At 44.5% G+C, this 27868-nt stretch overlaps 1 protein-coding gene across 8 annotated transcripts in view; it reads right to left on the bottom strand.

Annotated features, from left to right (window-relative positions):
• The window catches only part of CADPS (calcium dependent secretion activator), a 418422-nt gene that overhangs the window by 142894 nt on the left and 247660 nt on the right, over nt 1–27868 (bottom strand). For all 8 annotated transcript variants that reach the window (XM_075938477.2, XM_075938474.2, XM_075938479.2 and 5 more), the window contains exons 7-9: nt 26308–26419; nt 16873–17012; nt 11035–11101 (exon numbers count right to left, since the gene is read on the bottom strand). In XM_075938477.2, coding sequence (XP_075794592.1) covers nt 11035–11101; nt 16873–17012; nt 26308–26419 — 319 coding nt within the window. The remainder of the gene's footprint in view (nt 1–11034; nt 11102–16872; nt 17013–26307; nt 26420–27868) is intronic.

Here is a 27868-nt window from a genome sequence, read left to right as displayed (position 1 = left end):
AAGCGGTGGGGATGGGGAGCAGCAGAGCTGATGGAGCACCCTGTGGCCAACCCCCGCCAAGGCGCCGTTGCCCACCAGCGGGACCTAGAAACAGGGGCAGGAGGTGGCTGGGCCACAGGAACCAGAGCCTGGCAGCAGGCAGCGGAGTGGGGAGCTGGAGCTGCTTCACGCCGGGGTCCCAGGGTGCAGCAAGGAGCCGCCGCTGCCCCTGGACGCTCCTGCAGGGGAGCCGGGACCAGTGGGGAGCCGAGGGTGCCCCCTGAGGAGGGGCTGGGATATCTGCTAGCCAGATCCCCTGGGGTCCTATCCCCACACCCAGTCCCAGCCTTGTTCCTAGAGGATGGGAAATCGCCCTAGCAGTGAAGTGTTCCTGGCCTGCTCCAAGCCATGGATGCTGCTTCCCCTTCTCACTCTGCCGACACTGATAACGTGATGACATCACACTGCCGTCCAGCAGGAAACATTTTTATAGAGAGAGAGAGACTTCTCAGTGCTGTTAAAATTGGGTATTGCAAATGCTCCTGTCACCTTTTCTTACCTAGTGTCCACTGGGTTTTGCTGAAAGCAAGAGCTGTCACTGGCAGCCGAAATTACAGTGAGTGAAGGGAGTCTGTCACTAGGACTCTAGATCTCGGCACAGACATGGAAGCTGTTTTTAATCTACAGCAAGTTGATCTGGTTCCAAAATGTTCCGCAAACCTCATCAGACACAATCAGTCGAAAATGGCTTCAAGCTACATGGCAGACATGTCATCCAGGTACTGTCAAGTGTGACTTCCCACATGCTGCCAGTGAATCAAAACGGGGTTATCGCGAAGATGACAGGACAAAAATAGATTCAGTCTGAACTCTCAATGTAATTAATTCTCTTGCCGGTAAGAATTGCAGTCAATTGTGAATATGCTGTTGTGGTCAACAAAACCAACGTTAGCTCCCATTCATTTCATGATGTCCTGCCGTGCACATCATTGTATGCTACCCACAATCTCCAACTCTGCATGCTCAAAACATTTTAGATTGCCTCTCGGGGCCCTCCGCAGCCAGCTGGTTGGAATTTGCACGCTGAGTACATTTAGCTGAAGCAGCAAGTTAGGAAGCATTTAGAGAGTCAGTGAGGGGCTATTGACAGTAGGCTGAAGGGGCACTACCTCTTCCAACCAATCGTTGCTAAACTTGGATCGAAAAGCTTCCGTTGCTTACCACAGCCACTGGCGTGAGGGTTGACTTTATCAAGCAGTTTCTTCACTTGTGATGCTGTTCCCAGCCAACCTCAGGGCCATATTCTGCCATCTCTTTCACACTGCATATCTTGGAATTGAAAATGAGGCAAGTAACGAGACTCTGCCATGTCATTTACATCTAATCAGTATTCTGCTCTTCTGCTGCTCATCTCAAAGGGTGGCACATGCTATAACGGGGGTGGGAAATGCACTCAAGAGGCAATTGTATCTGTTGGATTCAATCCTGTCCTCTAATACACGGAGGTGTGCTGGTAGAGCCAGGGCAGGAGACCATGTTGGGGGACACGTGGTGACTTGCACCTGCATGCTGAAGAGGTGTGTTTATCAGAGAGGACAATACACAAAGCATAGACATTGAGCAAAGAGACCATTTCTCCTTTACACACCAACTATTCATTTCTCTATCCCTCCATCTATCCAGGTACTTTCAAAGCCATCCTCACTGTAAGATCTCAGCACTTACACGTCTACACAGCAAAGTTATTTCGAAATAACTTTCCTAGTGTCTTGTGAGGGGGTTGACTCACCACCACAGCACCACCAGCCGTCTGTCCTGGGAATTAGCTCCTTCTGGCCGGCTGGGTGCCTTCCCTCGGGTGGTGTCTCCCCTCTTCCCTCCAAGCCACGGCATCCTCTTCCCTCCGGCAGTGCCCACGTCAGTCTCTGAGCCCCCCTTCCGGGGGTTGTTGTTTCTTCAGCAGGCCATGCTTCAGGCCTGGCAGTCTGGGAGCTTGTCTGGCCAGAGCTCCCATAGACTCACAGACTTTAAGGTCAGAAGGGACCATTATGATCATCTAGTCTGACCCCCTGCACAGTGCAGGCCACAGAATCTCACCCACCCCTCTTAGAATAATCCTCTCACCTATATCTCAGATATTGAAGCCTTCAAATACTTTGAAAAGATGCAGAGAGTCCTCCAGCTGTGATCTGTGCCCCATGCTACAGAGGAAGGCAAAAAACCTCCAGGGCCTCTGCCAATCTACCCTGGAGGAAAATTCCTTCCCGACCCCAAATATGGCGATCAGCTGAACCCTGAGCATGTGGGCAAGACTCACCAGCCAGACACCCAGAAAGTTCTCTATAGTAACTCCTATCATCCCTCCATTGACCTATTTCCCACTGATAATGAAAGGGCTCTCCCCTAGCCCTGCCTCGCCTCGCCTCGCCTCGCCAGCACTGCCCTAGCTCCAGGGAGCCTCCTACTCCCCCAGCAGCCAGGCTCTCACTGCTCCCCGCTCCGAGCGGCAGCCCATCCTCTTATATAGCTTCCAGCTGGGCCCTAATCAGCTAACGCGGCCTCAGCTGGGGCTAAACTCCCAGGCCCTGCTCCAGGCTGGGGTTTGCCCTTAAAGGGCCAGTTCAGGGCAAGCGCCCTGTCACACGTCTACACAAGCCAACTGCTATTTTGAAACTAATTCAGAATAGCGGAGAGTTTATTTCGAAATTGGTAAACCTCATTCCACGAGGAATAGCGCCAATTTCAAAACTGCTATTTCGAAATAAGCCCGGTGTAGATGCTTATTTAGAAATAGGGGGCCTCCAGCTCTTCTCAGGGTGCCCTGCTAGCCGCCCTGGCCACAAGGTAACTTCTGACCAGATGCCCTGCCGGAACCAGTTCCAGCCGGCCTTAAATGTGATTCAGCGTCCAAACAGAGTGGACGCACTATTTCAAAATAGCAAAATGCTATTTCGAAATGCGTTTTGTGTGTAGATGCGCTATTTCGAAATAAGATATGTCGAAATAATTATTTCGAAATAATGCTGTAGTGTAGACATACCCACAGAGAGCCCCAGTAAAATATGAAAATGGTTGTGTTAGCCCAACAGATAAAAGAATGGTTACTCCCCTCTCCCATTTTTTAAATTTCAACTGTACATTCAACACTGACGACATCTAAAAAGTCAATTTGCCCCCCGGAAAGCACCTCCTTCTGGCTTCTTGTACAATGTCCCCTCACTATTTTTTATCCCAAATAAAACATACCACATGCTCCTCAAGCATGCTAATAAATACTTGCAATCCAAGAAACACCTAAGTACCTGCTGAACCAGGGCTCATACACGGAGCCTGACCACCTCTGAGAATGTCTCCTGTGATTTGCTCTTCCCTCCCAGCACTGCTCGCAGACCCTGCTGCAAAACCTGCTGCCGCCTCCTCTGCACTTGAATGGAGGGGATAGGAGAGGCAAAAGATGGAGCCGGGTGGGCGTGGAAAGGGAGAGGACAGAAAAACCAAACACTGATCCAGTTGCAGGACCCTGGCCTGGAAGAGCCCTTCTCTCCTTCCCTTGGGCTACGTCTAGACTACATGGCTCCGTCGACGGAGCCATGTAAAAAAGTTTATTCAGCATAGTCAAAGAAGCGGGGATTTAAATAATTCCCGCTTCATTAAAATAAAAATGGCCACCGCGCTGTGCCAGCGATCAGCTGATCTGGCACAGCACAGCAGTCTAGACGGGGCGCGGTCGACAAAGGAGCAATGTAGTCTAGATGTAGCCTTAGAGTTCTTTAGAAACAGTAATGTTATAGTTCCCAGATGTAAAGTCAAATTCTCCCACATGGCTAAATGTTACCAGACAGAGGGGAAGACGCTCAAGGACACCTCTCCCTCTCACTGAATGAAGTACACAGGGCCCATCCTAGCTAGACGTTATACCAAAAGAAATAGGTATGTTATAAGTCCCATCTCTAGGTTTTGGAGACTTTGACAAGTCCCACAACAGGGCTGTGTCTAGACTGCATCCCTTTTCTGTAAAAGTAATGCAAATTAGACACATCGCAATTGCAAATGAAGCGGGGATTTAAATCCCCCCCCCCCGCTTCATTTGCATAAACATGGCTGCCGCTTTTTTCCGGCTCAGAGCTTTGCTGGAAAAAAGCGCCAGTTTAGGCGGGGATCTTTCGGAAAATAAAGCTTTTTCCAAAAGATCCCTTATCCCTCTTAAAAAAAGGAATAATGGATCTTCTGGAAAAGGCTTTATTTTCCAAAAGATCCCCGTCTAGACTGGCGCTTTTTTCCGGCAAAGCTCCGAGACGGAAAAAAGCGGCAGCCATGTTTATGCAAATGAAGTGGGGGGATTTAAATCCCCGCTTCATTTGCAATTGCGATGTGTCTTATTTGCATTCCTTTTACGGAAAAGGGATGCAGTCTAGACACAGCCCAGGTGTCTACCTTCATGAGTCACTACCCTTCATTCTTTCTACACAGAATTCACTATTACCATCCACAGTACATTTAGCAGATGCCAGGACATTACAAGCATCAGTGCCTTTGTTTCCAATCAGCATTAATACCAGCAACCACCCAAAGCCTCCTATAAAAAGCAAACGGCAAACGTATAGAGATTGAAGTATTGTATTTGATCTTTACAACTTGCAGACAAATTCAACGGGCTCGAGCTACACCTAGAGGACTGGCTAGAGTGTGTTGGCTGTTTATTTCTGACGTACAGTAGAACATTGCACATTAACAAACGGTGACGTAACAAAACAGACCAGCCATTATGGCAGCTGGAATTTCTGAGGTGGATTATAGAAGTGCAATTTTTTCAGCGACTAAATCTTGTTTGCCTTACTCTGTCCACTAGGCCAAATTATGACCTTACTCATGCTGGTTGAAGAATAAAGACCTGGCCACATTTGGAAACATGGCCTCGCATATGTGTTTCGTGGGATGCCCATATGTATGATCAGTAGTAAAATTCATGCTAAGGAATAGGCAGATTTCAAGAACCATATAAATAATTATAATGACGTGGAAAGGGTCAGTGTAAGAGTGATGAGAGAAACGAGACTGAGTTTTCTTGTTAGATGGGGAGATTAGGGTCCAACCCTGAAAATGCTTACTCACAATTATTCTTAAATGTATTTATTTCTAGTAATTCTCATACCTGGCTTTCCAAGCCGTGCCAAAGGCACCTGTCCAAAGGAGAGAATGCAATGAGGGAAAGAGAGTCCCTGGATTAAGAATTATCTGAGTAACTCGTCTAGTTTGGAAAATCCCAGTGCACAAGAAGAGAAGAGACAGAGGTAAATGAAAACCCAATGCCAATCGCTTCATTGCCAATTAGAATGCATTATGGTTGTTTACTCAGATAGAAAATATAATAAAGAAAAGAGCATCCTACAGTTTTTACCATCATCTTATCTACACGTGTTTGTGGCTGCTGCACATAAACAGTGCATCTACACTGCACCCTTAGCTCGAAATAAGATCTGCAATTTGCACTATGCAAATTGCAGATCTTATTTCGATTCTTTTTCAAAATAGGCTATTTCAAAATTTGGTGTGCCTACACAGCGCCAAATTTTGAAATAAAACACTATTTTGAGACATCCTTTATCCCTCGTGCAACGAGGTTTACAGGGATGCTGAAATAGCGCATCCGCTATATTTTGCAATAGCGGACAAGTTTAAAAGACACGGGGTAGCTATTTCGGGATACCTCTAGTAACCTGAAATAGCATTGCAGTGTAGATGTACCCAAAGCATCATTATGAATGCTTGTTTTCTCCCAAGCAGTTGCTTTTATCAGCAGGTTAGCCTGACATAGTTGAAGGTTCAGTTTCCAGTAGCCCAGCTCTGTGACATGCTGAGTGCCTCCTACAAGATACTAAAGGGTTTTCAACTATTATTGAAACCAAAGGGCTGTTGTTGACAGTGACAATGCTAAGCAACTTGCTCGGTGTGGTTCCTTCTAGCTGTGGCGTTAGAATCATGGCAAGATAGGGTTGGAAGGGAGCTTGAGACATGATCGTGTCTCTGAGGCAGAACCAAGTCAATTTATAGCATCACTGGCAAGTGTTTGCTCAACTTGTTTTAAAAAAATGATTCCACAACCTCCCTCAGAAGCCTGTTCCAGTGCTTAACTACCCTTAGAAAGTGTTTTTTACTACAGCACACGCTTTGTTATCCAGCATGCATGGGGAATGGGGGTTGCCAGTTAATCAAAGATGCCGTTACTTGAGCTTTATACCAATGATTCATAAATTTTTCACTGTATGCTAGCCATTGTTGCAGGATGGGTTAGATAATATTCAATACTGGTATTATACGCAGAAGCACGACACAAGCAAACTTTACTGACGCAAGCTTACAAACTTGACTTCCACAAGCACAAGAAAACATTGAAAAAACGATGCCGGGTGGCTATCAGAATGTTTCCGGGTAAGTGAAGGAGATACTGCATTGCTATCTATGATAGATGTCAGTTAGCCACGATTTCCAGATATTAAAGTCTTGGAGAACACAGTTCATACTGTATCTAACGTACATGTCCCTTGACTTCTTATCCTACCTTCCATGGATATGAAGAACAATTGATCCCTGTCCTCTTCATAATATATTTAAAGACTGTTATGAAGTTCCCCCTTCGTCTTCTTTTCTCAAGACTAAACATGCCCAGTTTTTTTAACCTTTCTTCAAAGGTCAGGATTTCTAAAGCTTTTATAATTTTTGTTGCTATCCTCTGGACTTTCTCCAATATGTCCATACTGGGCCCAGAACTGGACACTGTACTCCAGCAAAGACCTCACCAGTGCTGAGTGGAGTGGGACTTTTATCACCCATGCCTTAACATATGATACCCATCTTAATGCACCCCAGAATATGAGCCTTTTTTGTAACTTAATCTCACTGTTGACACTGATATAATCTGTGATCCACTTTAACCCCCAGAACCTATTATCAATAATACTACCTACCATTTTGTAGCTGTGCGTTTGATTCTTTTTTCCTAAGTGAAGTACTTTCCCCTGTTATCTTTACTGAATTTGATCTTGTGGAATTCAGACCAATTCTCCCATTTTTCAAGGTACTTCCCACCCTATCAGCTTGGCGCAGACTGCAAGTTTTATGAGCATACGCTTCACGCCATTATTTAAGTTTCTAATGAAAATATTGAATTTCTGACCAAGGACTGATCCCCTTCAGGTCCCTCTAGATATACCTTCCCAGTTTGACAGCAAACCATTGATAACTACCCCTTTGAGTAAGATGATTCAACTAGTTATGGACTTACCTCACAGTAATACCTTGCATTTCCCTAATTTGCTCATGAGAATGTCATGTGGGCACATGTCAAACGCCTTACTAAAATCAAGTTTAATAATTTCTACTAGGCCAGTAATCCTGCCAAAGAAGAAAATTAGGTTGGTTTGGCATGATTTGTTCTTGACTAATCCATGCTGGCTTTTCCTTATAATCCTGTTATTTTGCAGGTGCTTACAAACAAATATGAATCAACAGTGTGATGTTGCAAAAAAAGCAAACATGATTCTGGGATGCATTAACAGGAGTGTTGTGAGCGAGACACGAGAAGTCATTCTTCCTCTCTATTCTGCACTAATTAGGTCTCAATTGGAGTATTGTGTCCAGTTCTGGGCACCACATTTCAAGAAATATGTGGAAAAATTGGAGAAGGTCCAGAGAAGAGCAACAAGATTGATTAAAGGTCTAGAGAACATGAGCTATGAGGGAAGACTAAGAGAATTGGGCTTGTTTAGTTTAGAAAAGAGAAGACATGATAGAAGTTTTCAGGTATCTAAAAGGGTGTTCCAAGGAGAAGGGAGAAAAACTATTCTCCTTGGCCTCTGAGGACAGGACTAGTAGCAATGGGCTTAAACTGCAGCAAGGGACAGTTAGGTTGGATATTATGAAAAAGTTCCTAACTGTCAGGGTGGTTAAACACTGGAATAAGTTGCCTAGGGAGGCTGTGGAATCTCCATCTCTGGAGATATTTAAGAGCACGTTAGATAGACATCTATCAGGGATGGTCTAGACGGTACTGGATCCTGTCATGAGGGCAGGGGACTGGACTCGACGACCTCTCGAGGTCCCTTCCAGTTCTAGTATTCTATGATTCTATTAAACCAATTGTTGGATATTATAGGATGAATTCCATCTGGCTATGCTGATTACATCTAACTTACGTAAATAGTCTTTCCCTACTCTGGCTTTTATTCCTCTCCTCTTGTTACTATTAATTGTGTTAACTATCAGATCACAATTTTTAGTTAAGACTGAAGCAAAAAAATCATGAAACACTTCAGTCTTCCTGATGTCATAAATTATCACCTCTCCTTTCCCATTAGACCAGCTTCTGCCCACAGCACAGGTTTATGCAATATAACACGGTAAAGCCATCACAGTGGCAGTGGTACCATTGTTACCATTTGCTGGGCCAATGGCAACAGGACTGTCAAAAATAACCAGGTAAGACTCTCCTGGAGAACTGATCACCATTAATCTCTTTTGGAAGGTGCTGTCCTAATGTGGAGGATTTTATCATCATCTTTACATCCCTGAGGAGGTATTCTCCTATCTGCCCAATTGACTGATTGCCATGAAGGCTTGGACGTAGTTGAGAACCGGTGCCCAAAACTCTAGCTTTTTCTGAGTGATGTGGACACTTGCTTTACTGTAATTATTACAGCTAACCAAAGCAGAATGACATTGTTATACATTAAGATGTATCCCCTTAAAAAGTGAGCTGTACAACATGGAAATTGTAATCCACTGGACTCTCTTTGAAATGGAGAAGAGTGGTAAGTCAATCTGGAAAGGCAATGGAAGTTAGGATTGCCAGGTGTCCAGTAAAAACCCTCCAGAAAAAAACAGACATTTCAAATGTCTCGGACAGAAGGCCTCTTGGGACATTACTCCCCTGCCACATCTGGTGGAGGGGAGCGAGGTGTGTGTAGCACTGGCATTTAAAGGAGCAGTGACCTTTATTTTGTGCAGGTTTTTTTTTTTGCTCAACAAATTTGGTCCCTTTTTTTTTGTTCAACCAAATTTTCCATCTCCATGTTCAGTATTTTTGGGGAAAGTATCTGGCAACCCTAATGGAAGTCGGACTGAACTTTGAAACTTTGTGGATGTGATTCTCATCTTACACCACTTTCACACAAGACTCTGGTCTACACTGGGGCTTTATTTCAAAATAACTCCCCCCTCGGTCAAATTAATAAGCGGATCGTCCACACTGCCAAACTTGTTATTTCAAAATAATGGGCCACTTATTTTGAAGTATGTGCTCCTGATTTCCTCGAGGAATAACGCTAATTTTGAAAAGCGGTAGTGGGGACGCTCATGGTGCTGCTATTTCAAAATAACGACTCCCCAGAGTAATTCAAACTAATTACTGCCCAGTGCTTCTTAGGGCTCTAAGTCTGAGGTAGTGTGTTCACATTAACAGAGTCTGCCTCGGACTCATTTTGAGACTTCCCCGTAGTGTGGACACACTAGTTTGATTTTGTAAAATCGGGAGTTATTCAGTCAATCATAGTTATTTCGAAATAGTTTCCTAGTGTAGACATGCCCACGGAGTGCAATCCTGACCCAAGTGACAGTTTGCCATTGACTTCAGTGGGAGCAAAATTACACCCTTTAACTTGATTGCTCTTGATTTGCACTAGTATAAATGAGATCAGAATCAGGTCATATGTGCTCACCCTCTCTTAGGCCTGGATTCTCTCTTCTGGCCTAGCTGTTTTCAGCACAGGACTATGGTGCATGTGCATGCACACACAAACCGTGGTTCTGCTGGGTTTCCAGCAGCTTTGTCCTAACCAGAATGGATCTGAGAACTGAGTCCTGAAGCTGTGACTGACAGAGCACTGCTGGTTTACATGACATTTCCAGACAGTCAATGGAACTGCTTCTCTGACAGTGGTGAAGGATCAAACTCCTCAAGCAGACATCCTTCCTAGCCAGCTGTTGCCCAGATTCTTGGGGTACGACTACAGGCTTTTGTCGACAGATACTGTCGACAAAGCCTCTGTCAAAAAAGAGCGTCTAGACTACAACCGGTTCTGTCGAAAAAGCAAGCCACTTTTGAGAGAGAGAGAGAGAGAGAGAGAGAGAAGACGCTCTCTTTTGAATAAGCACCGTGTGGATGCAATAGCTCCTTTTGTCGACAGCTCTGTCGACAAAAGGCGTTATTCCTCGTAGAATGGGGTTTACCGCCATTGACAAAAATGCCACATTCTGTCCACTTACTGTCAACAGAACGCGGTGGTAGTGTAGACGCAGGTATAGTTTTGTCGACAAAAGTCCACTTTTGTCGACAAAACCCTGTAGTTCAGACACCCCCTTGTAGAGCTTACAGGGAACTTCCTGATCTAGACTAATCCAAACAGGTCTCTCTGCAGGGTTGATGCCTGCTTCTTGCCTGGTATGTTTTTGGTTTCTTGGAACCAAACTCGGCAGTGACTGAGCTAAGATGACACTGAGTAAAGGGATAACAAAAAGACACTGCACAGTGACCAATAAGGGCTGAATGAGGGGCTGTTCAGTTCTAATTAATGTGAAGTCTTAATTGCAGACAGAGGAGATAAACACCTAGGTGAAATACAGGCCTCATGTCTCACATGGCAAAAGCTTCCATGGACGTCAGAGGAGACAGGATTTCATCCCGCAGGTTCAGAGTGCAGAATCTGCACCCAACAAATCACGGCAGACTGAGTTCATTTGCTCTTGTCTCAATAACCCTGCTGTGTTATTACTTCTTCATGTTACTGAACGCCCCGGCAGCTGCAGGAATGCTATGGAATCGGAGTTGGAAGTCGCCAGCTGACATGTTCGCCAGAGGCGACTTCCCTGCAGAACCTTTGCTCTGATGACAAAGCTGAGAACCCCCCCACCACCCAAACGATCCTTTTAAAAAGGTATCATAAGCCATTCAAATGATTATGACCACAGATTGAATAATCAGTCAGTGGCAGTTACTACAAAAACAAACAAATCCACTGATCAGTCTTAAATCGAACACTAATTTTTAGGTTGAAATGTTACCTGAACCAGCACAAAGAACCTTTTCTTCCATCTCTTCCAAACATTTTTACCAATGGCCCATAAGTATCTAGGGAAAAAAAATACAGAATAGCTGAATACAGTATACACATACTGCTTATTCTCCTCTTGCTTTTTAGTGTCATTGCTTCATAGCTTGACAAGGAACTTAACACAAAACCAGGAAGAATTACAAGGGCCTCAATTATGCACAGTTAGCAAAGAACTTGTTTGTGATTCCTACTGTCAAAATAAGCGGCAAAGATAGCAACACAAAAAGCTATTATAGACTCATTATTTATGGCAGAGAACATTTACACAATCCCCAAAGTGCTATAAATCTCTAAGATGGAGAACTGGTGAAATGTAAGCAGGAAAATGTGTGGTATGTACAGTCGGTGCCTTCATTTCATTACTTGCCAGCTCTCTAACATGAAGGGAAGGCTTCTCTTCTGTCTTACCTTGGTGTAAATTAGGAGTAAAATATAATAAATGGCTTGATCCAAAAATGGTAGGAGACAATGCAAGTCCCTCCCTAGACTTCAATGAGCATAGGACTGGGCCTTTTCACTGCAGAATCAGGCCAACTGTGATAAATGGTTAGAGGAATACAGATGACATAGAAGGGTCCAGAACTAACACAGGCAGGCAATTCCAAGAACCAATCCTTCAGGGGATGCAAGCCTTCCGCTCTTTGTGGGAAGATTTATTCAGAGAATTTTATTGCCTCTTTTTATGCTCACGTTTTAAAAAGGCAAAGTGTACTTATTCAGCACTTCCTTCTCCATTTTTATTTTTTAAGGGAAAAAAGCAATAGAAAAGATGAGCGTAAGAAGCAGAGAACTGTGTAACTCAAGGAAGTTGGCCTTATAGAACAGCTACTAGACAGTCAAGTGGGAGCAAATGATATTTGCAGGGGAAGATCTTGGAAGCAATTCAGCATTGCTTTCTAACCGTCACAAGTCCATTTTGGTGAGAGGAGCTGCCAATCAGAAACACATCAAAACCTGAGAAGACAGTACCTTTAAAATGTGGACTGATTCAACTAAATAACCTGGTTGATAAGCATAAAGCAACATTGTATGGCATCTACCTGGTTACCACATAGCAGGTTAAATGAATTCTCTCTAACATGGAAGTGAATTCATCACTCCTACAAAAGAAATATTAGGACTTTTAAAATGAATGCCTCTAATCTCTGTGATAATGCTCCCACTGAATCTGCCATGAGAATCCCTAATATAGACACTAGCCAAAATAATAATAGGAATAGTAGTGATAAGTAGGGGCAGATGACCGTTTTGCGGGGCCCAAGGCAGCATAATTTTGCGGGGCCCCCCTTTGCCACGGCACATGCGTGGTGACGCCACACGCATGCGCAGTGGCACCGCAGCGCATGCGCGGGGCTTTTTGAAGCACGGGACCCGGGGCGGCCGCCCCGCTCGCCCTGCCCTATATCCGCCCCTGGTGGTGATAATAAAAAATGCAAATACATCATCCAGTGCTGTGAATCTATTCTATTCATTGGCACCGTGTTGTACTGTATCAACATGTTTCTCTCAAGATATCTGACACTTTTGCATTTTTTCTGCCCCAATACATACATAGGTGGCAATTTTCTATTATACTGGCAGTCCTGTTTCTTAAAAGCAATCCCACAGGAGTACATATTATTTGTGAATGTCTAGGCTTCCGTCATGGTACACACCTCAAACGCTAACCTGAGTAGTGGGCTCTTGGTGTATGGCACAAAAATATGCCATTGGAGCTGCTGAGAATTTTGCCATTGTTTCAGATGGTAACCTGAAATTGGATTCTGTGATGCTTACCAAAAATGTGTACAGTTTCAGTGTCTGAGCCAATTAACAGAAGCTTAATATCCAGCTGTTGACAGAAATGAACAGAATCAGGCATAAGAAAGCATTCCAAAGCATCAAGAGTCCCAATGCTTACTACTTCTACCTCTAGAGATGCTGGTCTAAGTTATACTGTATTTAATGTGACTTTTCCCACTGACTTTAGTGGGGGGTTTCTCATGTTCTTATATTGATGGCTACAAGCCATTACGTGCAAAGGCAGATTGGTTTCTGTCCCGTCCTCCCACAGGTAACCCTGTTTCATTAGGCAGCCTCAAATGAAATGGTATGATTTAGTATTAGCAAACTTGTGATCTCATCATACATTCGTATGCAAACAAATAAAATAAATCTAAGTAAAATAAAATCCTGGATTCATTTAAGTCAAAGCATGGCTTCTGTGGCAGGATTTCACACCTGGTAACTTACAAAGAAAGGTGTAGGTTCTGCACTAAGACTAGGTTCTTCGGCAAAGAGAGGTTTCAGCTAATTTTAAAAAAACAAACAAACAAACCTTTCATCCCAACATACAACTGATTCCTCATAATTAAATGCTGTTTTGTCAACAAGTGTCAGCAGTGAAACATTGCAAGACTTCAGTGCTGACAAGGACCGCAACATGCTGTTTCTAGTTGTTCTGTATTTGCATAGCGAACAGTCAAATCACTGATTGACAACCTAAATGTATTGCACAACAAAGTGGCATGCCAGGAGAGGAGAGCTGCATAATAGAAACATATTCTAGTCAGGAATTTGGCCGGATTCTGCTCTCAGTTATGCCACTAGAAATCCAGAGTAATTCCAGTGAGGTCAAGCAGATTATACACCAACAGAACTGCTCAGAATTTGGTCTCCATTCTACAATATTTAGGCAAACCCTTTAACACAGATTCTCTGTAACAAAGCTCCAGGGACTGATTCACATCCCCACTGAAATTAATGGAAAAATTTGGATTCATTTCCATTGGTTCTGGCTCAGGCTCCAAGAGAAGATGCTGCAACGAACTAATATTTTAAGGTAAATAGGTTAAACCAACACTTTCTAAATCAAATGTTAGATCAAAAAAGCATGACAGAAACCAGAGCCATCTAGCCCATTTGCCATGAGAAGCTGCCAAGGAAACACATATGACTGGTGGAAGAATTTTTTTACAGATAATTTTTGGAAGCCCAGTGCAGCTAGGGAATATGACCTTGCGGCCGGTCAGACAAACAAGGCAGAGGAAGACAAAAGAAAGGATTGTGTGGCTTGATCCATTGATCAATTATGTGGCAAAACTTTATGGAAAATAAATTATTTTTGTACCTGTAGAAATGGGCATCGGAAGAGTAAGTGAAACAAAACCATGGTTTTTTTTTCCTGGATGGTTTATAACACTGTCTTCCTTGAAGACTACCTGGGAAGGAGAACTGCAGGAAGGGATCTAGGGGCCATAGTGACCTCAAGCTAAATAGGAGACAACAGTGTGGCACTGTTGCAAAAAAAGAACAAATGTGATTCTGGGATGCATTAACAGGAGTGTTGAAAGTAAAATACGTGAAGTCATTTTTCCGCTCTAATCTGCGCTGATTAGGCTTCAGTTGGAATACTGTGTTCTGTTCCGGGTACCACATTTCAGGAAAGATGTGGAGAAATTGGAGAAGCTCCAGAGAAGAGTAACACAAATGATTAAAGATCTAGAAAACACGAGCTAGGAGGGAAGACTGAAAGAACTGGGCTTGTTTAGTTTGGAAAAGAGAAGACTGAGAGGGGACATAATAGCGATTTTCAAGTACCTAAAAGGGTGTTCCAAGCAGGAGGGAGAAAAATTGTTCTCCTTGGCCTCTGAGGATAGGACAAGAAGCAATGGGAATAAATTGGAGCAAGGTCATCCCAGAATTAGATAGACTTTTAGGAAGTTTTTCCTAGGGTACGTCTAGACTACATGCCTCCGTCGACGGAGGCATGTAGATTAGCCAGATCGGCAGAGGGAAATGAAGCCGCGATTAAAATAATCGCGGCTTCATTTAAATTTAAATGGCTGCCCCGCTCTGCCGATCAGCTGTTTGTCGGCAGATCGGGGCAGTCTGGACGCGACGCGCCGACAAAGAAGCCTTTCTTGATCGGCACAGGTATGCCTCGTGAAACCAGGTTTACCTGTGCCGATCAAGAAAGGCTTCTTTGTCGGCGCGGCGCGTCCAGACTGCCCCGATCTGCCGACAAACAGCTGATCGGCAGAGCGGGGCAGCCATTTAAATTTAAATGAAGCCGCGATTATTTTAATCGCGGCTTCATTTCCCTCTGCCGATCTGGCTAATCTACATGCCTCCGTCAACGGAGGCATGTAGTCTAGACGTACCCTAGGAAAAACTTCCTAAAAGTCTATCTAATTCTGGGATGATCTAGATGGTGCTTGGTCCTGCTGTGAGGGCAGCGGACTGGATTTGATGGCCTCTCAATGTCCCTTCCAGTTTCTAGTGTTCTATGAAAGCCTTGCCAATGGCATTAGTTACAACCTCCTAGAGCTGATCTGGTTTATAATCTGGTATTTTGGGGATTGTATTTATTTGACCATCTGATAAATTAAAAGAAGAGGAAGTATTCTTCTTTGGGTAAATGAGTTTGTGGAATTGGGAAATTCAGGACTGGCTGAAGCATACAGTAAGTCCTCATTTAATATGTGCCCGCTTAACATGTTTTCACGATAGCACAATTTTTTTTTTTTAGGGAACGTTTTTTGAATTACACGACCATCTCTGGAATAACATGATTTCCCCAACTTGCCCATCACCAGTGGCTGCACGGGGCTTCCCCCGCCTCACTGCAAAGCGGCGGAGGGTTCACCGCTCGCCGCACCATTCCCCGGCAACCCCCCCTTACCAGACGCAGTGCGGGTCCTGTCAGACCGGTCACAGGGGCATATTCCCAACCCAATCCCCCTCCCCTCTCCTTCCCTTCCCCAGAGCCAAACCCCTCCCCTCCCTGCTGTAACCCAGTCCCCTTTCTCCCCCAACCTTATGTCCCGGTCCCAACAGACACCACTGCTTGAAATGCAACCCCCACCTCGTCCATTATTTTCAATGGGAAAATTGACCCCGCATAACACGTTTTCACTTAACACGATCATTTTCTGAAACATATCGATAGTGTTAAATGAGGAATTACTGTATACAAATTATGGACTCATGATATGAAGAGCTCGTTTTTTGCCAACAGGAAAAAACCCATCCCCCACACAACTCCCTCCCTTTCAAGGTGAGTGACTATCTGAGCCCCAGAGATGGAAGAGGCTAGTGGGGCCATGTAGCCTATTTCCCTGCCAACAAAAGACATTTTCCTGGTCATACTTTTCTAGTGCCTGCTGTACTTTTTCCAGCTTTGAAAGTCTTACTCAATGGGGGATTCCTTCATGAAAGTAACTCCATGGGCTAGGATTTCTCTGTTAGGTTGTTTTCTCTGATATTCAGATATTACTTTTAACACCTTTAAATTCCATCCCATTACTCGTGTTTTACCCTACGTGCATTGTATTTAATCCCGAAGTTGTCAAAATTGTACATCCCTGTATAAACCGTACTAGTAGTTCGTCTTCATCCTCAGCGTATACCTCAAGCAGAAAGACCATTGTTTGCTGCTTTCTGAGAATTCAATGTCAGAAGAAACAAAATAATTTGGGAAATTATACTGATTTTGCTATAAAAGAGTAGAGTACCTCACTGATGATCCTCTAACAGAGAAAATAAAATCACTAATCATTTCCTCAGGAGTACTGCTTCAGGATTTCAGTTGATAGGCTGACGCACATAAACACATTAAAAGGATTATGCTAAAATATGTAAAGTGCACAGCAAATGGGTGAACTAGCTCCATTTCTATATTTATTCCTCTTTCATCCTTCTGCGAACTTGAGAATAAAACAGTCTCTCTCTGCTCCTGTTATGCTTGAGAAATAAAATCCAAACTCAAACCCAAAGGATTCAGAACGAAACAAAGCAAAGCACTTACCCAGAATGCTTCATGTTTTGAGGTTTATCCATTCGGACGGCAAGTTTGATCTTTAGATCTTGATCTGGGCAGTTTTTGGAAACAGTCATTTTGTGCCACTCGGATTGTTTTGGGCTATTTGGAGTAGGGTGAAGGACCACCTGCATATAACAAAGATAGCAATGGTGAAGGGAAGATATGACCTAGTACATTGGTTCGGACTGGGAATGAAAATACATTCCTATTGACAAATAGGGGTAGGATTTCACTCACCATATCCTAAATTAAATGTTATTATTGTGAGATTAGCGCGTATTGTATCTCTTTGGCTGCTCTAGCTATTGCATAATTATTCTTAGCGTCCTGAAAACTGCAACTGTATGCAGTCACAACGGGTGATATTTACCATTGCCAATATTTTTCCATCTTTCAACCATCCAAGAAAAGACCACCGGAAAAGAATTTACAGTCTCACAGGCAAGTCAGTCTCCAGGGAAAAGTCCACGTGATGCAGGTAGCAATGACTACAGTTAATGTTGCCTGATATTCCCCATCGCGATACCTTGTTTTCCATTGCTTACAACTTTGCCAAGCATTCCAGGTGAAATTCTTTATGCTGGGTGGAAATTTCTTTGCAAACTTTTAATTAAAAATACCTTAGAGCAGGGCCTAATTTGTCCAGAAGGACACATGAACACGAAGAAGGTGCCTTTGGCTGTCCCTTTGACAATTCACCCACATCTGGCAAAGTTATAAGCGTTTGAAAAAAACCAACAACCTCAGTTTGCACATGCTCAGTAGAGACTTGTTAAAGTGTGCCAGCTAAATTCTATGATGATTCTGCCTGTGCCCCACTGGGCTTGCTGGATCCCCTCGCAGCTCCTACCTGCTGACAGGGCCCAGTGTCTGCCATCCCTTCACAGGAACCAGACGGTGTCCTAAGTCCCGACTGTAAGTGCTGACCAGATGGCCACCGGAGGCTACAGTGATGCCAGGCAATGAGAGCTGGGAGGCTGTGCTCTCAGTGTTTTCCCCTGCGTGTGCCCAAGCAGTGTGGAAGAGGAGGAGGATCCCAACATAATGTAGACGGGGGTAAGAAACAGGCTGAGAGGAGAGGATCAGAGATTCGGGGGTACAGTAGTAAGAGATCGTGCAGAGACAGACTTCATCGGAATGGAAATACACAAGGATGCCAAGTTAACAATGCATGGGCATCTTTAATTATGGCATATCCTAACTTCGGAGTGCTTGGCTTTGCAACCACAACCATCTTTTATTTACACCACGGACACTTTATCGTCTACTTTGAAGGGTAAAACTATTACATCTGTTCGAGAGTTTGGCTGTGTGTCTGTTCAAGAACTCCTCCTAAATAGTAAGAGCTAGGACCACCAAATTCGGTATGTAGCTCCCTCCCATCATAACTTAAAGCAATGTAAGGGTTTGGTTGTGCCAGGAAAATGGGATTACTTCTCATAAAACCAAACAGAAAAGAGATTACCAGGAGAATGAAAGAAGCTGGCTGGGGGCACATCACCCCCCAGGCGCCTTTCAGAGAGGGCGTGTGTGGGGGGGGGAACTGAAGTTCCTCCCTCCTCCCAATCTGTACAGGGATTTTGCTGGCTGTTCCCCTTCATTACTGTCAGGGAGTGAGGGGAACGTGCACAGTTTGCTGCATTCCTATCTCTGGCTGGGAAGCACAGGGCGCAGATGAGCTGTGCACTTTGCTCTCACTCCCTGACAGGGACAAGAAGTGGAAGAGCAAGCAGGGTGTTATGAATCTTGGGTGGGGGTGGGGGCTTTGGCCCCTGCACCATCCCCCTACCCCCCCATCTCCTTGTCCTGAGTCCTTTCCCACCGCCAACACTGACTCCTGAACCCCCCATGCCCTGAACTCCCCACATCCCCTGCAAGCTTCTGACTCCTGCACCCCAACCCCAATTCCCTGCCCCGAGAGCCTCCTCACCCCAATCTTGACTCCTGCATCCCCCACACCTCTGCCCCCTGTCCTGAGCCCCCCACACCCTCATACTCTCCAACCCACTGCCTGCATTCCACCTCACACGTAATTCTTTTTTTTGTACAGATACTATTGTATCACACCTCCATCCCCAACCTCCGGCTCAGAGGCTCCATCAGAGGGGGTTGTGATACGACAGTACCTGTAAGAAATTTAAGTTACTTTTACCCCTAGACTGAACCAAGCTGATCCAGAAAAACAGGATGAACCTGCAGTAGGACTGCTTCTCAAAAAACCTGACAGAAAAGAGATAAAATGGAGAAATTTGGAGTAATGCTCGTGTTGGCCCAGCTAAATCAATGCTTAAGGTTTGAAAACCAGAAGAAAGTGTTATCGCAAACCACATGGGCTATAGCCCTTCTTTTTGTTGAAACGTAGCAAATGATAAGAGTTCATAGGGATGCAGAAAAAACCCAACATGTTATGCAGTCCGCATTTTAAAAAATTACTAAAAACAATTAAATGGAAACATTTTAACAATCCTTTCTTTTAAAAAAAGAAATCTTAAATAAAAATTAACTTCCTAAAAACAATGTTGTATTTTTTGGGGGAAAAAATAAACAATTTAAATAAAGCATGTACATTTTCCTTTTATTTTTCAAAAAAGCACCTTAATTGCGTTAAGGAGCTGAGCAATGCTGGGTAAAAGTGCTAGTAATATATAAGGAAGAATGAGAAATACCTACTAAAGATCAGTTGTTTGGTTCAGTTAATTTATTATTAGATTGAAGAAGCTAATACCTGGTGCTCATAAGCAATCTTGTTCAATAATTAATTAACTGGTGATCTGGGTTAAAATTTAAAAACACATGATTATTAGTTAAAATTATTAATAGTTAATATAATCCATAAGTATTTATTAAATAGCTTGACTAAACAATACAAAATAGAAAATAATAAGGAATATTACAGGTAAAATCCTTTATTGGTAGTAATAGTAATACTAGGAACTTCCATCCAAGCTCAGAGACCCATTGTGCTAGGAACTAGACAGAAACGTAATTAAAAAGGACAGCTCCTGCCCAATATTCCCTCTCATCTTTTCAATCCATGTGCAGATTTTATTCATCCATGTGCAGAATAATTTTATGTGCACCAAAGCATGTCTGAATGTGCACCACCAATAGAAACAAAAAAACTAGCAATGGGCACTATGCTAAACTGTTGGGTAGCATTTCATTTTCTCCTGAGTGGCCGCACAAGTGCCCAGTTTACAGGGAATGTTGCTCCTGGCCTTCAAAACTCATGACCTAAATGACAGAGGACACAAGAAGATGGCAAAACTAACTTACAGTGGGAAAACGAGGTTCAGAAAATGAACAGATCTGAGCAGAATGCAGAAGTCAGAGTTCCTTTACTACTCTTCAGAGAGAACTTGGATATATTATAATTTTGACTAGTGCAATGTACCTGATCACAGTCAGCTAGAAGAATAGATATTGTTTTTTGTTTGGTTTTGGTGGATTTTACTTAAACTAATTTTTGGACAAATCCTAGGAAAAAGTTGAAAACAGCAACTGATTAAATGGAGAGGGGTGCTTCAGGCAATTATCGACTTTAGATCATATGCCACGGATTCAAGTAATTTAAAAAGGAGAGCATAGAAGAGCTTACATTTAAACCATGAAAGATTCATAATTATGGAGACAAATGTTCAGCGAATGTGTGTCCTTTCAGACTCATTGTTATTTTTACAAGGCTTAGGACAAAATTACATTAATTGAAGAAAGACAAACACTTTCCAAATGGAGGCTTTTGGATCGTTAAATTATAGCTTCTGGGGCACTTTGGTTTGTCTCTGTTACATATATAGGCCCTGACAATAATCCTTCTTCCTGGAAGTTCTCAGATAACTAGCTGGCTGCCATTCCCTTTCTTTTCTATGCAAAGGCTCCTGCCAGACTCTCCCTTTTGTTCCACTGAGTCTAGCTGCTTTCAGAACGCCTCCGAGGTCAAATTACTGCAGGTGTGCCAGCCACGGAGGATGCAGCACAATTCTATGGCGCAGCACGGCTGAAGATTAAACAAGTTGGAACATCAATAGGAAGGTGAGTAATCTCTACAGCAAAGGGGGCTTGTGGTCACTTTCCCACCATCTGCAATCCCCTTGAATTCAGTCGCACACAAGACGGTGACCCCAGCTGGGACCCAAAAGGTTCCATGCACAGTCTAGAAAGTAAACCAGCCTTCAGCTCGTCAGGCCAAAAAGGAGGGCCCACTTACGTTCTTCTTCTGTGGAAAGATTTCGAAGGGCCATGGAGCAGACCTCAAACACTAAAGAGATTTTTCTGCAACAGACGTGCCAAAGTAACAATGTTCCAGTGCCGTTCCAGCTGTGTCGGTCCCAGGATATGAGACACACAAAGGGGTGTGAGGTTGTATCTTTTCTTGGATCTGCGTCAGAGACCTGAAGAAAAGCTCTGTGGGGCTCAAAAGCTTGTCTCACTCACCACCAGAACGTGGTTCAATAAAAGCCATTCCCTTATCCGCCTGCCTCTTTAAAGGCACAGCATTGCAGTTCCCAGGCCGTTGGAAACACACCATGATATTTTAAAAAAAGGTGGAATTTCACCTGGCCTCCTAACTTTGTTGTTCTTTTCACCTCGTGGGATGAGATGCAGCAGGAAAAAATTTAGACTGGTCCGTTTGTTGGCAGGGGCCTTCGGAGAGCCCCTCGTCCCATCTGTGAGTGTGAGCATCCCTCCTTTTTTGAAGCAACTGATTTTGGGTTGAATTTAATCAATAGTTCACTTTCTAGGGGGTACGCTTCCTGACTGAATACAGGGTTGGAAAGTAAAATGCACATAATACACCCAGCGTAGTCCTATCATGGGTCATATCAAGTGTCAAGATTTCAGTTGCTGCAAAAGTTTATAACCTTCTCGGTATTTCTCATTGCCACCTCAGGCAGGCAAGAGAGGATGGCTCAGAACCTCAGCTGGTGTAACCCGCTGCTATGCTGGCTTATAACAGCACAAGTCAGTGCCTGGTAAGGCTAAGAATTCTGAAAATCCTTCAAAAGCATCAATTTGCCAACCTGTTTATTCTACACCAGTCATTCCCAACCTGTGGTCCATGGACCCCTGGGAGCCCACAGCAGTACTGTAAGGGGTCCATGGAAAGTTTAGGAAAGGAAAAGAAAATTAAGGATCGGACCCAACGTGGGATCGGGACTTTCCATCTGGCGATTCTCGCCCGGGGCTCACCATTCGCGACCGGTCACAGGCAGTGCCTCCCGCACTCGGGATGGGATCTCGATAGCCCAGGAGGCACCATCTGACCTCCTGCCACCAGCTGAACTGCCATTTGCGCTCCAGCCCTTTGCTGCTCCCAGTCCCGCGATGGGTCCGATCCTTACTTGTCTCTTCCTTCTTTTTTCCTCCCCCAGGGCTCTGTGCCTGGCCAAGGGAGGAAAAAATTTATTTATTTATTTTATTTTATTTAATTTAAGGGTGGAGTGCCAGGGCAGGAGCTGCCTTTGGCCATGAGAACCCACTCACCGTATTGTCCGTGGATGGGCAGGGGAGCTGAGGAGGCAGCACGGACCAAGGGACTCAGTTTATTGCCAGAAGAGGTCGCACTTTACCCTCTGTGTTATGCTTGGAATTTTCACGGAAACGGATAGTGGTGGGCCATCGATTGCAGACAAGCAATGACCTGCTATTTGGAAAGGGCAGCGGCCTCTCAGATAGGAGCAGAAAAAAACCCCCAAGCTTGTCGCCATTTTCTGGGAGCAGTATATTTCATTTCCAAGTGACTCCACCTCTATCCCAGTATGTAATTTATCCCTCATTGTTGTAATGCATTTAGACAGGAGGGGTTAAAGGCTCGGGAATATCGTCACTATTCTGTATATTGAAACGACTCTCTTCATTCCTAATGCATAAACATCAATCTTTTGATCTTTCCATTTTCGTCCTTCATAGTTTTTATTTTTTTGGCTTTGTTTTCAAGCTATTCTGGTGACTCACACCCATGCATGGGTAACATTCATTTGAGTCTCCGCTGATGGGGACTGGGATGCACTTCCTCATAATGTATTCACTTACAGGCAAGCAAATTCTTTTTTATAACTGGCAGAGTTCACCCTCATTACTCATGGTGTTTCTATAGTTCATTCCTGACTAGCATTATTCCATGCAACTGCCAAATACCAGCCCAGTTTATCATCTTTTTTTTTAATACGCCGTTGAGTTTCAGATTCACAGCTGATACTGCAAACTACACTTTATTTTTTTCCTGCATGGAAACCAAAGTGTCCTCGAGTTTGATATCCCAGCACACTTACTCCCGTAGGACTGGATGCAAATCCCACTGAAATCAACCACAAACCAGAAGGTGTTTTGGATTAGATCCTTATTCAGCACCTTCCTTAATTCTACACATACTAAGTTTTACCCACTACATTAACCCTTTCTATTTAATCATGAAGACAAACCTCTCTAGTGTTTTCATATGGAATACTGACAGAGTGTGCATTAGTCTTTGAAACTTTGATTCCAGCGTGCCTGAAGACCAGCCCTTGTTTCTTCGAGCTCTTATATTAGTCATTCATTTTCAATCCCTTTTAACAGTAAGATCTTTTTCAAAGGAAAGTTTTGGCGTTTGGCAGAAAAAAGGGCAGGAGCGATGGGCAGGGACAGAGCAGATGTTTATAACACTATTTCCAGGGGTGGAAACTTTCTCCTGTGTCATGCCCAAGTGGCTGGGCTTTGGCAGAGACTGGGTGTTCAGCTGGGGTGGAGTCGTCCCCACAGGGCCATGGACAAGAGCAGAGCCGGTTGGTGGGTTGTCCTGCCCCAGGGCTGTTGCTACACTTCAAAGGCAAAAGCGCTGTGGGGAGCATGGGGCCAGCGGGGGATTTAAGCAGTCCCCTGCTGGCCCCGTGCTCCTCATGGCATTTCAAAGTGGCAGCACCACATGGAGCCCAGGGTGTGGCCCCAGGCTCCCCATGGTGCTGCTGCTTTGAAGCAACCCCCCCTTCCTGCCTCTTTCTGATAGAGGCAGCAAGGTGGGGGAAGGGACTAGTCCACTAGCCTGTCGACTATCCGATAAGCATTTGCATATCGGATAATCGACCAGTCGTTCATATCCCTATTGAAAGTGCTTTGGAGGTCAGGGTCATAGTTCAAAATCATTTGGACAAACTAGAGAAATGGTCTGAGGTAAACAGGATGAAGTTCAATAAGGACAAATGCAAAGTATTGCACTTAGGAATGAACAATGAGTTTCACACATACAGAATGGGAAGCGACTGTCTAGGAAGGAGCATGGCAGAAAAGGATTTAGGGGCCATAGAGGACCACAAGTTAAACGTGAGTCAATAGTGCAACACTGATGCAAAAAAAGGCAAACATGATTCTGGGACATATTCACAGGAGAGTTGTGAGCAAGACATGAGAAGTCATTCTTCTATTCTACTCTGCGCTGTTTAGGCCTCATTTGCAGGATTGTGTCCAGTTCTGGGCACCACATTTCAAGAAAGATGTTTAGAAATTGGAGAAGGTCCAGAGAAGAGCAACGAAAATAAATAAAGGTCTAGTAAACATGCACTATGAGGGAAGACTGAAAGAATTGGGCTTGTTTAGTTTAGAAAAGAAAAGACTGAGAGGGGACATGGTATCAGTTTTCAGGTACCTAAAAGGGTGTTTCAAGGAGGAGGGAGAAAAATTGTTCTCCTCGGCCTCTAAGGAAAGGACAAGAAGCAATGGGCTTAAATGGCAGCAAGGGAGGTTTAGGTTGGGCATTAGCAAAAACTTCCTGTCAGGGTGGTGAAACACTGGAATAAATTGCCTAGGGGGTTGTGGAATCTCCATCACTGGAGATATTTAAGAGCAGGTTAGACAGACACCTGTCAGGGATTATCTAGATGGTGCTTGGTCCTGCTGTGAGGGCTGGGGACTGGACTCAATGACCTCTCAAGCTCCTTTCCCGTTCTAATGTTCTATGATTCTGTGATTCTCAAAGAGCAATTACGCGGGGACGCTGGTGTGTACAGAACCACATTCATTTCCTTTGCCTTCGAGACTCTGTCGTCGTCCCGCCTCAGCACAGGCAGGTTCGTGTCTATCTGAACAGCTCCATCAGGGGTTTAACATGCTCAAGGTTTAGTTACTTGAAGAATACCAAATCCCAAAGCAGCCAACTAGACAAGCGCCATCACTGGACAGGAGGAGGCAGTTTCAGGAATACTTAGTGTCTCATTGAAGTCCGGCTAGCTGAGAAGTGCGGATGGGTGTACTCCAAAGGAAATGATGAGGCCACCAGCCATGTTGCTCAGGGTTGGCCCCCTCCATGCTATTTGGGTTTAGGAAGCTACAAAGGAGTTACAACGCTACAAAGGAGCTACAACTCTCTGATGGACTCTGAGTGAAGCTAAGTTGAGGAGCCGGCTCATTGGCCTTCCAGGAGTTACCGTGGACATGGCGGAGCCCGAGAACAGTTTTGTCCCTCATGCACTGCTAGCTCCTTTCAAGCCTGACAAATGCAACATGGTTCACCACTGCCACCTGGCAAGGAAATCACAGACCTGCAACTGAAAAACAAGAGCCACAAAGCAAATGGGGTCGACACCCACTGTGACTATGTGGAAGAAAGAGCGGCTGGCCATTGTGCACAGCTCAGCAAAAGGCTCTGCTTAGCAGGCAGGCAGGGTCGCAAGAGAGCGTGCCATGCTGGAATGCTTAAAGAATGAGATCTGAAAACGGTACGGAGAACCGGCCAATGCCAATGTAGAAAGCAACGGCACATCCCCTCCGCTGGAACAGTGTGTCCCCTTCTGCTCCTCCCAGCTCAGAAACAGGACCAGGAAGGGCCACAGAAGTGATTAGTGGTGTGGAAACGGGAAAGCGCTCTCTGTGGGCACTCTGAGTGTGCAAGGGCACTAGCGGACACGCAACCACACAGACTGGAATCCTGAGTAGGGGTTTTGGGGGAAGTGTGGGGAAGTGAAAGGGGAGGAAGAGGTCACCCGAGGTTCTGTAGTCAAAGCTAGGGAATCGGAATCCTTTACCGATGAGAGTACTGGCAGAACACAGGAATTTTGCTATTGCCATCAATGGAGTCCGGATTTCACCTCGGTGAATGGGTGCTACAAAACAGCCCTTTCCAGACTTGTTCCCCCAGCACTGCAGTGCACAAGAAAGCAGCCAGATGCTCCTTTGAAACCCCCTTTTCTCCTCAGCTGGGTGCACTTCTAAGGGCTCCAGGACTGTCAATACCACTCCAAAGACCCTCTGCATTTGTTCTGTGACTGCACAGCCAGCGGACCTATTGCCATTAAAAGCCAACACCAAAGACAACGTATGAACTGTATCCGTGTCCAGCACTGCTGCCCAGAGAGCACGTGTCCTCTTTTCCTGGGCCTCTTGGAGCCCCAAAACGCTCTCCTCGCCATTGACCTAAAAAGACAGAATTAAGGCGGCAATTTTCCTTACCCGCCCAAGTTCTTTGTCCTCCAACGCCAGCACGCCAGTGCTCTCTGTAAACAGCTTCACCTTCACAGCAGGAAGCGCATGTGTTGTGGTAAAGTCACCTTGAGTGCCCCAGCTGTGAACACAACCAGAGGGAAATGTTTAGAAACACGAGCGGGACAGTTGTGCTGTCACCTGGGTGTGTAAACGGTTAATTTCGGATGTCACTGTCTGGCATTCACACACGCACACACATGCACAAAAGTGATACAACAGTGGGAGTGACAATGTGTTAATTAGCTTGCCAGGAAAATGCAAGACAGATGCTCAGAAATGTCACACTGGCTCTTCATGGAAGACAATGGAGTATGTGGAAGCAATGCGGAATCAAGTTTGAACAGAACTTTATTTATGTACATCTCGTTTGCAAGTTAATAAAATGAAGTCGATAATCAGCCTGCAGTGCAAGTCTGTACAACAGTTACAGAATAGTAGGGTATTGGATCTCCGGTCTGGACACAATGTCTGTAACGCGTTTGGGTCCGTTGTTCTGCTCTTATCTATTGTATCTTCCTCTTTTTGTTTTTTAAGTTAAATTTGCTTTCCCAAAAGTTACTTCACTAGGAGTCCTGCCCGGTCTTTTGAGCCAGATTAGCTGGGATTGCTATCTAGGAGGCCAAGATGTGCTGATTAGAGGCATATGGGTTCCTAGCCAAGTAAGAACTGGATTGAGACTCCTAATTCATTACACAAAGTCTACTACAGGGGTTCCCAACCTGGGGTAAGCATAACCCCAGAGGGTATGAGAAGCTTGTCAAGGGGTACGGGGAATATTTGATAAATAACTAGATTATCCTAATTTAAATATTCCAAAAGTAGTAGTGTTAATGAAAAAGGTTCTGGATTCTAGAGTCTAGAATTTATTTCCTTTCATATTGAATAGGGAGTACGGGAAGGTTTAGTAAAAGCCAAGGAGGTACGGGGACCAAAAAAGATTGGGAACCCCTGGTCTACTATCATATGGTAACCTGGGTTTGAAAGCAGTGACCTAAAGCAAAATATCCAATATCTCAAACAAACGCCCTAACCAGCCAATCCTCAAAGCTCTGTAGTCACAGAAAGATCTATGGGTGTGCAGACAACACGAACTCATTTCAAAGAACAGTTGGATTTTTCCCTTTTACATTCAGCAGAATCTAGCTACTAACTACCAGACCCACTGGAGATCCTACCATTTTGTAAACTCGTGAGTAAGCAGTGAGTCACGGCTACCACCCCCTATGAAATGTGCTGCGTTCATTCATTTTTGGCATGTTCAGTTTAGTTACAGCTATTCACGACTCACAGCATTCTAGTAAATACACTGCAACAAATATTTTCCTGATTTATACACCCCCCCGTACCTCCGTTTACTTACCTGGGATTGGTCAGCATAGAAGAGCATGAATCAAAGTTCAAGTCTTAGTAATGGGAGACTTCATCACAGCTGTCTCTGTTACTGAACTTTGTAAGGTGAACCCAGTGGGGTCTGTGTGGGAATGACTGGGTTTACCAATTAGTGGACAGGGATTTAATGATGTTCTAC

Source organism: Pelodiscus sinensis, chromosome 11, assembly GCF_052426305.1.
Source record: "Pelodiscus sinensis isolate ZL-2025 chromosome 11, ASM5242630v1, whole genome shotgun sequence".
NCBI lineage: Eukaryota > Metazoa > Chordata > Testudines > Trionychidae > Pelodiscus > Pelodiscus sinensis.
The sequence above is the reverse complement of the archived record's forward strand: the minus strand, read 5'-3'. Positions and strand labels throughout refer to the sequence as shown.